Source organism: Amblyomma mixtum, chromosome 9 (assembly GCF_055824585.1).
Source record: "Amblyomma mixtum isolate Tamu chromosome 9, ASM5582458v1, whole genome shotgun sequence".
Lineage (NCBI taxonomy): Eukaryota > Metazoa > Arthropoda > Arachnida > Ixodida > Ixodidae > Amblyomma > Amblyomma mixtum.
Window position 1 is genome coordinate 13194772 of NC_143020.1, and position 12541 is coordinate 13207312.

At 46.4% G+C, this 12541-nt stretch overlaps 1 protein-coding gene across 1 annotated transcript; it reads right to left on the reverse strand.

The window, feature by feature from the left end:
• Positions 1 to 680: 680 nt before the first annotated feature.
• LOC149328351 (mitochondrial inner membrane protein Mpv17-like) lies at positions 681 to 10734 on the reverse strand. The gene is made up of 2 exons (XM_089560869.1): positions 10335 to 10734; positions 681 to 6291 (listed from the first exon to the last, which is right to left on the reverse strand). Exons 1-2 carry the CDS (start codon positions 10487 to 10489, stop codon positions 5904 to 5906), a joined length of 543 nt encoding a protein of 180 aa, XP_089416995.1. The 5' UTR covers positions 10490 to 10734; the 3' UTR covers positions 681 to 5903.
• Positions 10735 to 12541: the final 1807 nt, after the last annotated feature.

A 12541-nucleotide genomic window follows, 5' to 3' on the forward strand; every position in this document is an offset into this window, starting at 1 on the left:
ACAACCACATGCCACCGGTGGGAACTGAACCCACGACCTCCGAATGTTTCCACCGGCGGCATGTGGTTGTTTTTTTTTCTGCTTTTCTAATCAATTATCTTTAAGCGATAGCATATTCAGTAATATTCTCCATTGATCAACATCCCAAAATAAATAAATATAAATAAAATCCCCCTGGTTCCTTGTTTACTGTGCCTTCTCTTAAATATATATATAACGAGCCCATCATCCCCCTCCCCTTGTCTACTATATATTTTTATTTATTTATTATTATTTTATTTATTTACAAAATACTGCGGACACTGAGTCCAAGCAGGGTGGGCGAACAAAGTCAATCAAGAGACAAAAAAAAACGCAACATTTCAAAAAAGAACAACACAATATAGAAAAAATAATTGGTTAAAACTCTTGGGATAATGGTTTAACTAGCTCATTCCAATCTGTTATTGTGCGTGGAAAAAACGAAAACTTGTAAGTGTCTGTTCTAGCGAATATAGGGGTTAGAGAACTGGGATGGTGTTGACGAGTTTGTCTGGTTGGTGCCGGCGTTAAGTATGATGAGGGATCCAAACCAAGTTTGTTATGTAATAAGAGAGAAATAAATTCTAACCTAATACACACACAACGAAGAAAACATTTCTCAACTGCTGTTTATAAGTTAGTAAAAGGAGGAACATCACTTTGTATCAAAACATTTATTAGGTCGACGTTTCGGCCAGAAGTATATATATACATTTCATTTCATATAAGATTAGTATGCATATATAGTAGTAGCAGGTCACATCGTTCAATGGGCCAGGAAGGCTTGTAGAAGAAGGGGTCACAACTTTCCGATTATCTTCATTTAACACCAACAGTTTCGAACGGAGGGCCGTCCTTCCTCAGGGTATACACACGAATGAACACAATTTCTCATTTTCTAGGCACCGTACGCAAAGGGAGAGGTGAAACCACTCTCTCTCCCGTCAGAGGAGCGCTCCAGTCCATTTAGGGGGAAGAGGGGGAGGGTAGCGAAGGACAGGGAAGGGGAAAATATATATACATATATAAAGAAAGCAAAAATAAAAATAAAATTAGAAAGACAGCGGCAGAGGCTTGGGTAACAGAACTATAGCCATAGATGTGGAGGGAACTACTTGCTTCTGAGAAGGCGCCAGCAAGAATATTTTCGGGAGACGCTCCCTTTGGGGGGGCGGTGGCGAACCCAGGGAAGGAAATAAAAACAATATTGTAACAAAGTATGTACAAAGCAAAAAAAAATGAACAAAAATGGGAAAACAAATTAAAAAAAAAACAAGCGCACGCATGCATATGTACAGTACATCACAGAACAGATTGCTCCTCAGCAGTGAAGGTGTTCAGGACCGTTGTAACGTCAACATTTAGAGCTCCTCAAGACAAGCCAGCGATCGACACGGTGGAAGCGCGGTGCCGCAGTCGAGGGAGGCAGGGCGGCCGGCCAATCGCCGAGCGGGGACCCGATCCCACAGCCGAGTGCCGAGGCGGCCGTTCCTCAGTAGGCCATTCCCTTCGTGCTTTTCGTCGCCAAGGCATTTGCAGTACAAACTGGTTCTTCAAAAGAAGGGGCCGAAAGCAGGGGACCAGAAAGAACCTAAAAAGTAAATACATTTAAAAAAAATAATAATAAGAACGGTGATGTGCGGCACCCGGAGAGTGCAGGCTTCGTGGAAAAGGAGGGATTCAAGACATTCAATTTGTCCTTGTTAGGCAGGCTTTTGATAAAAGTGAAACTGCCCAATTTTTCATTAATTCCATGTGTTAGTGTCCGAAATTTGTGTATGAAATAGGGCTCTCTTTGTTCTCTTGGGCTACTTGTTTGGAAACCCGACTGGAGAAGTTTTCGAATGCATGCTGGGGTAGGCACAGATGCTTGGAAAAAGGAAGATTTGGCAGCGCGTGAGTATGGGCCTTGTGGTTGTTATAACGCAACCTGAACGGTGTTTCAGTTTGTCCGATGTATTCCATGCCGCACACACCACAGTGTAGCATATATGCTACGTTTGTGCTGTCGCAATTTAGGGTTTCCCTAACCCTGAAGGTAAAATCGGAGAATGTACCTTTAGCAATGCTTGTTGTCTGCATATGACTGCAAACCTGGCAGCGTGGCTTACCGCATGGTTGACATCCAGGATTACGACAAACGCGACTGTTCTTACAATATATATATATAGGTTTGTTTTATGGGGTTTAACGTCCCAAAGCAACTAAGGCTATGACAGACGCCATAGTGGAGGGCTCCGGAAATTTTGACCACCTGGGGTTCTTTAACGTGCACTGACATCGCACAGTACACGGGCCTCTAGAATTTCTCCTCCAAAGAAATTCTAGCCGCCGCGGCCGGGATCGAACCCGCGTCTTTCGGGTCAGCAGCCGAGCACCATAACCACTGAGCCACCGCGCCGGCACAATATATATATATATATATATATATATATATGTAGAAGATAATCGGTAAGTTGTGACCCCTTCAATAGAACCCCTCTCTCTCTCTCTCTCTACAGAGAGAGAGAGATACAGCATCGCTGTGCTCGATATTGCTGTGCTCGATACAGCATCGAGCACAGCAAGCACAACAGCTTCGTGTTTTGTGGTACCCAGTCCAGTGCCCATCCACTCTTTTTCTTTTTCCTACTCCGGTAAACACTGTCAGTGCCTTCTTTTTCTGTCCTCTTCCCATGTAAGTGGCCACCCTCTCCTTTGTCCGTACGCACAATGCGACCCCAAGGCTGTCAAAAGGTTGGCTTCACCTAGCAGCTGCCAAGTCTGGTAGTGAAGGATATCTTGTGGAGTAACTAAAAAATATTGTGTTATATTAGCACCTTGGTACAAATGCACAATGCATTTTTTAACCAATGAACTAAGAAAAGAAATGCGGTTGGTTGGTTGGTTTATGGGGTTTAACGTCCCAAAGCGACAAAGGCTATGAGAGACGCCGTAGTGGAGGGCTCCGGAAATTTCGACCACCTGGGGTTCTTTAACGTGCACAGACATCGCACAGTACACGGGCCTCTAGAATTTCTCCTCCAAAGAAATTCGACCGCCGCGGCCGGGATGGAACCCGTGTCTTTCGGGTCAGCAGCCGAGCACTATAACCGCTGAGCCACCGCGGCGGAAATGCGTTACATTGGCTTAAATACGGTAGCTGAACCAGCTTCCCGTTTCTTGGTGGTTATGAGAGCACTGACTCCCCCTACCCACCTGAATCTAATCCACAGTGGTTACCAGGTCACAAGGAAGCTTGCAGTAATGACAAACTATAACACTGACGCTGTTCACCCTATAGAAACTTTCAGCTGTGTTTGTTGCTGCCAAAGCACCTCCACAATAGTACCGGCTAATCTAGCCGAAACAGGACAGATGTATGAACGACTTACAGCCACATTACCTGCACACCTTCTCTGTTGGTTGCTAGCAGTACCAAACCAGAACATAGCATGTATACCCATCAGTGCAGATCTCACGTGGAGCTGGGCAATAATAGAGCAACTGGACCACTCCATCTCGGATACAAGCACCAGGAAATATTCGATGAAGCTTTTCAGACCCCATCATCCTTCTTCAGAGAACCACCACTTTTCCTGGCTTTCTTACGCATGAGAACAGAAGGGCATGCTCATTACAGTACCATTAAACGGCTTAAAAAGAGCAGTGCCCGACTGCATCTGACTAGCTGAGCGCTGCGACTGCTGCACTTGTTGTCCCGTACATTCCAGAAAGCTAGCAAGGTTGGAAGGAACAGAAAAGTTTGGTGGCTAAGATAAGGCTGCACAAATGAGAAACTTGCACAACATTACAGATTTCACCACAGATTTCTTCCCGACAAACCTTAAAACGACACCGAGGACATATCCATCCAATTATTGTTGTGACTAAAAGTTGATTCTCTGGATTCTTGCGGGTATGTTGACATTTGTCCAGCACTGAAAGACTTTATTGTCAAGAAAATTGGATTTAAAGATTTTTTCACCAGTTGATTTAAGCTCGCGATGGCCTTACCAAAAAGGATGGGTTAGCATCGTTTTCAAGTGAATCGCAATGTAACGCACCCTAGGCAAGCACGCCAAAAAATCGTAGACACGTTTTACTTGCAAAATCAGCTGCTGATAGCAACATCAGTATTTAGTATCTTCTTTTATAGCTTGCAAAAGCTTCACTTTTAGTGACAGCTAGGGAATTCTTTGTCAACACAATGCTGTAGTCTATCCATACACGCTGCCTGCAACATGTCCTCAGTACCCCCTTAAAAACAACACGCCCACAGTCGACGTTGTTATGTCAACATCAAGTCCCTGATTGCATATCCAAAGCTGTGCCTTTAGCATGTTGAGGGAAATGAGACCGTTGTGACATATAGAGGGGACACAGGATGCACACTGAACTCGCAATCACATTATATTTGGTAGGAAATGACACACAGATAAATGCACTAATAACATAAATGTCTAACAATAAACAATAAATGCCTAACAAGGCAACAAGAGAAACATATCTGCCACCTTCCCTGATGCCACATTTTCCTCTCGCCAACACCCTCGAGGCATGTTTGCACAGAATCTACACATTTGTATAGAGTGCAAATGGCAGAATTATGGAGCGCGTTGGCGTGACTGGCTTAGAGCTTGAAACGACACCCTACTGAGCATAAGCTTTCAGATGCATCTCACACTGTGGTTCCCTATGAGGAGTGTAAGGGTTTAGACTAGAGGGCAATGCAAAAGTTCAGAGAGCGAAAAAAACGCATGCTCAAATGACCGTGTATGCAAGCACCACAGCAAAGTTAGCAGCGAGAATACAAGCCATTTAGCAGCTTCCTGTCTTTTCCGCAGATGCATCTTCCAATTCGAGATCTGAGCACTAGAGAGAGCATCGAAGCTGCTGAAATGATGCTTGTCTGAATGCAAAAATGTGTTGCAATTAAATTTTTTTTTGTGTGTATATATGTGTGTCTTGTTCTGTTCTCTGTTTTTTTCTGGCTTCAAAGGTTTTGTTGATGGTGACAACTTTTCTAATTTCCTTCCTCTTTTCCACTGTTTCTTTTAAAAGCATGTGTACGCCAAATAAAGAGCAATAGGAGTTAGAGACTGAGTGCAGTGTTTTCTCGTTTGACCAAATGTTTAGGGCAATCCCCCAAGGTGGAGTAGATTTGTAATAAGGGAGTAATTACTCACTGACATCCACCCAAGCGCAGCCATACGGCTACAAAGGAAAGCTACACAGCCTTCTCAGAAACTTCGTAGTTAAAGAATAATTCTTTCCTGGTCCGGGGTTCGAACCTGGGACCACCGCTTCACCGGAGCAGTCGCTCTACCAATTGAGCTAACCGGGACGGCAAGCTTGTGATAGGGCGAGAGCAAATTGATCAGTAACTCGAAGTGAGAACTGTGTTGGTCTAATATTTAGGGGAATCCCCCATGTGTCCATGTGCCTTTTTTTCCTAATGTCTGCTGTTGTTGAAGGTGCACAGAAGTGGGAAAGGTGGGACAAGGGGGGGGGGTCCCCATAACAGAGATTTGGAAGGAAAGGCACAAAATTCATATCATGTTGTTCCCTGACACCCAGAAGACATGAACGGGCGCTACCATGAACTTCGGCCTCCCCCTTATGAAGAAACCTGTATACATGTCTTATGGCAGCTGTATGCGTGTCTTATGATAATTCCAAAATAAAGCGGGCAAAAGAAAAAGTGTGGTTTGAGACATGAACGGACTCGGGTGCTTGGGGAAACCAAGAAACACCCCAAGAAAACCAAGGCTTCTCCAGAACTCTCGTCTAAACATGTGCTTGTAGCAGTTCGCCAACTCTTTCTGTGCCCAGTAGTTTTGTTCCCTTGTTTGAAAAGCTTCAAACACAGTACTATACGTTTTTGCTAGGGCAGCACACTACTACGCCTTCTCTGTTGTCCTGTTGGCTTTCCAGGCCAGGTAGGTGTTCCAGACGAGGGCCACGCAACTCGCAAAAGGCACCCTGTAGCTGAGAGGCACGAATCGGAAGTTGATAAGCTGTGCCGCTGGCCACAGCATGTAGTTCGCCTTCAGGATAGGCAGGTAGTCCGTGCACACGGTTTGCTTGATGGATTCCCAAGACCGCTGCTGGAGGACACCCAAGGTCACCAGGAAGCTGGGGATGAACACTGGGGTGAAGAGGCCTTGGTCGAGGAGCACCTTCTTGATGACCACCGCACGGCCGCCGCTAACGCCAACAACCCGCTCCAGCGCGAGGTACCAGACACGGAGCACAGGTCCAACGAATCCGATGCCCATGATGAAGAACCTGCGACGTTTGCGGAAGACCTCTCAAAAGCGAACCAAGCAGAAACAGGGAAACTTTTGGATGGCACTTCTGTACTTGCTAATGTCACGTGACCCTTAAAGGGACACTGAGGAGAAATTGAAGTTGGCTTGCATCGACAGAATACCAGCTCCTAATTACAAAAACGCCACTCATACCGACAACAACGCTCTTGTAACGTAGAAAAGAGCAAGAACCAAAATACAGGTATCGCCGCCACAGGCCAAACTCGCAAGTACAAGCGTGGTGACGTCATAGGACAAAACAGTGTTGCTAGAACCAATGGTTCTAGCAACGCTAGGACCCGTGAAGTCACGAATCACTGAGGCGCAGCTAATGCATGCGCAAATCTCCTTGACGTCACCAGATGGCGCCCCGTGCCCGACAGCTACGCACGCGCCTGCAGCATCGGGACGAATCAGCGCCTGCTCACCAGTGGTAGGCGGGCTCCCGGTATTCCACTAACGGTAACAATGTACACGGTATGCTAAAGGTGTCTATTTGCGAGAACTTCATTGACGACTTCGACAACGGGATCCATCGTAACGCTGGCAAAACGCCGGTGCAAACGTAAACGAAGCGACGGCCGCAATAGCCGATAGATGCCTTCAACGTGCGGCCGGCGGTAGCTTTCTGTTCGGCTGCTGCCAGGCCGCTCTGCTGGCCGCCAGAAATCACGGAGTCTGCGTTACGTCATGTACACATCATTTTTCACGTCACTTAGTCCTGTGTCGTCATAAGAGAATCGCAAGTTTGAATCAGAGCAGCGGGAAAAACTTTTTCAACTTCGATTCCAAATTTCTTAGAAATAAATGCATCTTTCGCTGCCGGCCGAGTGGCAACAAAGCCATGACATGCCGAACTATCTGATTTTACTATAAAAAAAATATTGATAGTGCTCTCCTCACTGTCCCTTTAATGAGAAAGGTGAGAAATGGATGAAACTCTCACTTCCCCATTGGGCAGCTCCCACGCAAGGTTTTGAGTAAACCAGGATTTTTACATCAGAGATCTGCATTTGCCAGAGGTGGTTAAAAGACTATGCAGAACTCTCACGGCACTGGAAACAATAGGCAGTTTTAGTATAGCGTACGCAGACATATGCAAAGGAATAGCGTACACTAAAAATAGCATGATGCGCAGTGCGCCTAACGCTAACAGAGACCGAGCTTTTGCGTACGTTAGGTTAGCACATCTCTTAACGCTACACCGGAAGCGGGCGGAGTGGGTGAGGGAACGAACGTGGGTTAATGACATCCTAGTTGAAATCAAGAGTGAGAAAAAGGCTTGGGCAGGGCATGTAATGCGAAGGCAAGATAACCGCTGGTCGTCAAGGGTAATGGAGTGGATTCCAAGAGACGGCAAGCATAGCAGGGGGCGGCAGAAAGTTAGGTGGGTGGATGAGATTGAGAAGTTTGCAGGGATACGGTGGCCGTAGCTGGCAATTAGGACAGGGTTAATTGGAGAGACATGGGAGAGGCATTTGCCCTGCAGTGGGCGTAGTCAGGCTGATGATGATGATGCTAAAAATAGCATCATGCACAGTGCGCATGTGCCAAACGCTACCTGAGACCGAGCTTTTGTGAAGTTAGGTTAGTGTAGGCTAAAATTTAGGCTAAATTAGCCCACCTGGCCCTTACCTACGCTAAGAGATTAGAGTTCACAAGATGGCGGCGCCCAGATCACCTGCTTCAGAGTGAATTAATCGTTACTGTGTTTTTTACCATGCTCACACCTATAAATGCCGCATGTGGCTTTCGCTTTGCCTTATCTCACCTACAGTACAAAAAATTGGTGACGAATTTACCGTATTTTTCATTTTGTTCAGCGACTGCGGTGCCCCAAAGCCTAACAAGATGTGTAGTTTTCAATAGGGTCGCATTTGGTTGTGAAGAGAACCTGAATCTGCCTCGCTGTCTCGGTGGTTGCCATTTAGTGGGTGTTGTTTCTCCAGTTACAGCAGTTTGGTCTTTGCAAGATGGTAAACTATGTGAGAACAGCGTAGAAAAAGCCCGATCCTTATCTGCATTTTGTATTCGCTGGTACTACTTGGCTGGTCCTGGCTTACATGTTAAAAAAAAAAGCATGAAATATTTTTGGATTTCGACACTAGATGTCGTTACTGCTGTTTCCATTCGCGTTTCCTTATGTTAAACTAAAAGCGCCGGTGTGACACACACCGTAATGTTGCGCAATATGCTTGCCTACAGTGTACGCAAGTGCTTGTACGCTATACCAAAACTATGTAATGCTTCACAATCTACAGTCCATGCTCTGAAACATATGTACAATACGCAGGAGGAGAAAACTGATGAAAGAGGAATTATGGATTCATTGCCACACTGCTTCTGTCACTCAATCTTTTGATTGTGAAGGCAGCACACCCGACATTACTTCACTGGAAGCCCAACAGATGGCAGCACACAGCTATAATGCCTAAAGCCCATTTTGTCCTTCTAAAAGTAACGCCATTATTAGAGCTTGCTACGACAGTGCTCAACCTGACATGTCCTCCTCACGCCAGCCTCCTCCGCTGCCCCATTCGCTCACTCGTGCCTTATGAGTTTGCGCATTTTTATTATTCACCGAGGAAGGGAGCGTTTTCTGCGTTTCTTAACTTCATTTGCCGATTTCGATTCGTTTCGGTTTATTGGTTTGGTCTATTAGTGTTTAAAGTCCCAAAGCGACTCAAGGTATGAGGGACGCCGTAGTGGAGGGCTCCGGAAATTTGGGCCACCTGGGAATCTTTAACGTGCACTGACATCGCACCGTACACCACAGAAATTCAACCGCCGCGGCCGGGATCGAACCCGCGTCTTTCGGGTGAGCAGCCGAGCGCCGTAACCACTGAGCCACCGTGGCGGGGCGATTTCAATTCCCGTGCCTATGCTAAGTCATAGCTCCATGTGCAAGCGGAATGTGATGGACAGACAGGATGGAATGCGATGGCAGTGTTTAGAGACAAACTGACTAGAATTTCGTTGCGATGCTGTGCTGCTGTGCCTTCCATTGTCTTCACCAGGAAGGTGAAGGCATGATGCTTTTTGTCACATACCACCTGGTGAGCGCATGCTACGTGGCAAGAACAGTTTGGTGGCATAGGATAGGATGAGCTGACATCAATGCAGCAGCAACGGCACGGCTTAGTGAAGTTGTACTGCATGCTTTCCATTCTCTCTTCTCTTGTACTCGACTTAGAGCAGTGCCCTTGTCAAGCTGTGTCTACATAAGCTAGAACACCGTGCGAGCCTCTTAGCACATTTTAGTCTAGACTTTTTTCTAGAGTGTGGTTCTACAAAGCCCCGTCTCACTGTCAAAATGCTCGCTCTTGGGGCCTTGTGACATTAAAGCGACTTTATTTGGGCCATGTTTCAAGCTTCCCAAGAACGTGGCGCTTCTTGGCCACTATTCTGGTCGTCCAACTTTAGCGCACGCTCGCACGCACTTATGTGCGAGGGATTAACAATGAAATGCCACAAGGTAGAACTGGCCGATTCACTGTTCTCGAGTTTCTGATACAACGGTTAGCAGCACCAGCATCCATCCTCATTCAATGGTGAATAGTTTTCAGTAACCCTACGGATCAGAGATGATTATTTTTCATTTACAGAGCTGCCAGTTCGAGAGCTGTAATCCTAGGAACGGCAACATTGCATTTGCTGCCGGTCAAAAACGTATTACTGCACGATTACAGACAGCGGCGCGGCAGAGTTATGGTGTGTCTTTGAGTTAGAACTCTATGTTCCACAAATTTAGCAAAACGCACAATCAGCTTCCTGCTGTCGCGGCGGATGACACAAATAAAGGTTCTGTACTCGACGACAGGTTTTCTTGGCAGTGAAGGGAAAGCTACGGGGCAGAGCTTCGTAAGAGTGTGCCTAACGGCTTGGCACGTTGCTCTCGGTAGACAGCGATAGCGTGTGCAAGTAGTTCACCCATAGCAGAGCGCGCGTTCTGAAACAGCGAATCAACTACAGCAAGTTCACCTCGACACATCGTCGCTGTTCGGCAAACACGCCGCTTACCTCGCCGCTCTGGGTACATCGATGGAAGAGCGCCGTTCGAGCACCTTCTGGGCAATGAGGTCTCCGGAAAGCATCACCGCAGCCGTGGTGACGAGCTGCGTCTTCACCGGGTGATCGCGCATCACTCGCGCGTACAAACCCCACGCCTGCCGCATTCCCACAGAGCTGGCTGTGGACAAACCAGAGCGCGGTGTTGGTCCGCACGGTCCGAACCGGAGGCTTTAAACAACGGATTGCAGTAATCCGTGCGTAGTGCGTACGCGCCGCAGCGCTGATTAGTGAACGATACCCGCTTCAAGTGTACGCAGCACTGTAGATAGAGGATTGGGAGTGAAGGGGAAGCAAATTGTAGTGCAGTGTCGTGTCCCCAATCTCCGTGTTATCATCAGAACAACCACATGCGCGCATGGCGCTTGGGCTTTGGATTGATGCGGCTCCGAACGACTTTGTAGATTGCGTAATTAGTTTATTCTAATCCACGCGTGATCTAATTCATATAATTTCTTAGTACTATTAGGTGCGCATATTGATTTGATCATTTGATGCAGGTGCTTGCTTCTGCTCTTGACACAGTGGCGATGGTTGAGCTATCGAAACAAGCGTCGTCTGCTATTGTGCGTTTGCAGTGAGATCCGATATCGTTTTTATGATGTTTATTTTGCGACATTCTTGGACAGCTGGGCATTATTTTCATTCAACGCGGTTGTTTTACTGGATGTTTTTACAACAAATCCGACTACGGCGGGCATGGAGGAAAGAAAAAAATTTCGTTCCTCCAACGTTGACCCCAGGTTGACCCCCAGAGAGCACAGTGTTGCTTGGATTTTTGCACTTCAGCCGGGCTGAATCCCTAGACTTCCCTTGTTCGGAGGACGGCGGCCACATTCCTGTTCCCGCATTCACGGTGGTCACATGCTCCGGTTATCCGTGCGACCACGAGGCATCATGGAGGGCACCATTCCCGGAACTTCAGGTTCACCGCATAAAGATACGTATGATAGTCCGCTCTGTCCATCGCGGAATGCTTCTAATACTACTAAGAATTTGAAACGAAAGCATCCTGACAAATGCGGACCCTTTGTGGAAAGCGCTGCGACGCCGAGCCTTGAGGCGCTGAATTTTGATGGGGCTGCAGATATCCGTGCTGACATAGCTGTTGTTGACCAAATTGTTGCTAACCGGATTATCGATGAGGCAACAGCACAATCAGTTCGCAAAATTCTTGCAGAGATCATCCGGCTTGTACAAGGAGCGCCTGTCAAGGATGTGTCAGTTTCTTCTGCCACTCCAGTCGAGGATATGTCAGTTTCCTGTGTCCCTCCTGCCAATAAAAATCTAGAAAAGCAGCCGAGATATTGGCACAAAAGCAAGCGTACCTCTAGCTGTGCTTCTCTCCCCGAAAAAGGCCCCACACCTTTGCAGCAGCATTATGTTAAACAACAGCGGATGGAGGGTGGTGAAGCGCCAGTGATCATCACTGGAAGTGGTCATGACTATATTGAGTAGTCTACTTACTTACAGTGCAGGCCACTTATTGAGCTGTTTTTGAGTTGTAAACTGCAATGATTTACATATTAATTGGATGTTGGAGAGCCATCAAGCTTCTAGTGCAATGTTTGGTGCACGTACATTGGATAAAAGCACGAGAGATTGCTTTTATATGTCATGATAAGGATGCAACCATATGCTGTGTGAAATTTCAGAAGTCTGAAAAAGCATCACAGTGCAGTTTGGTGCCATCATCATTTGGCATTAGGTGCTAATTTTTTATCGCTGTGTAAAAATGTCACAGAAATTTGATCCCTGACTACTATTACTGGAGTTGTACAAAATTGGATCCCTGAATACAATTACTGGAGTTGCACAGAAATGTTCAGCGTTAACAACAGGAACTTTATGCATGGACTTTTGTTCAATGGTTTTTGCAATAAGTGGTCTGTACTGTATGCATTTAGCTGGTGATATACTGATATGCTGGCATTGTTTGCTGTGATGAACTGGTATCCTCTATATGGGACAAATGATGGTATGCAAGCTTTTGCAGTGGGTGGTAATTGTATCAATATCTTTTCTTATTTCGTCACGGCAGGTAATGCCCCCATGAAATGTCAGATCTTCTGCATTGTCTTGCAGATGTCGCTCTGTTGTATCATAGGACAACATGCTGCAAGGTAAAAGGCCTTCAGCCTGATTTGCAAGTAATGACT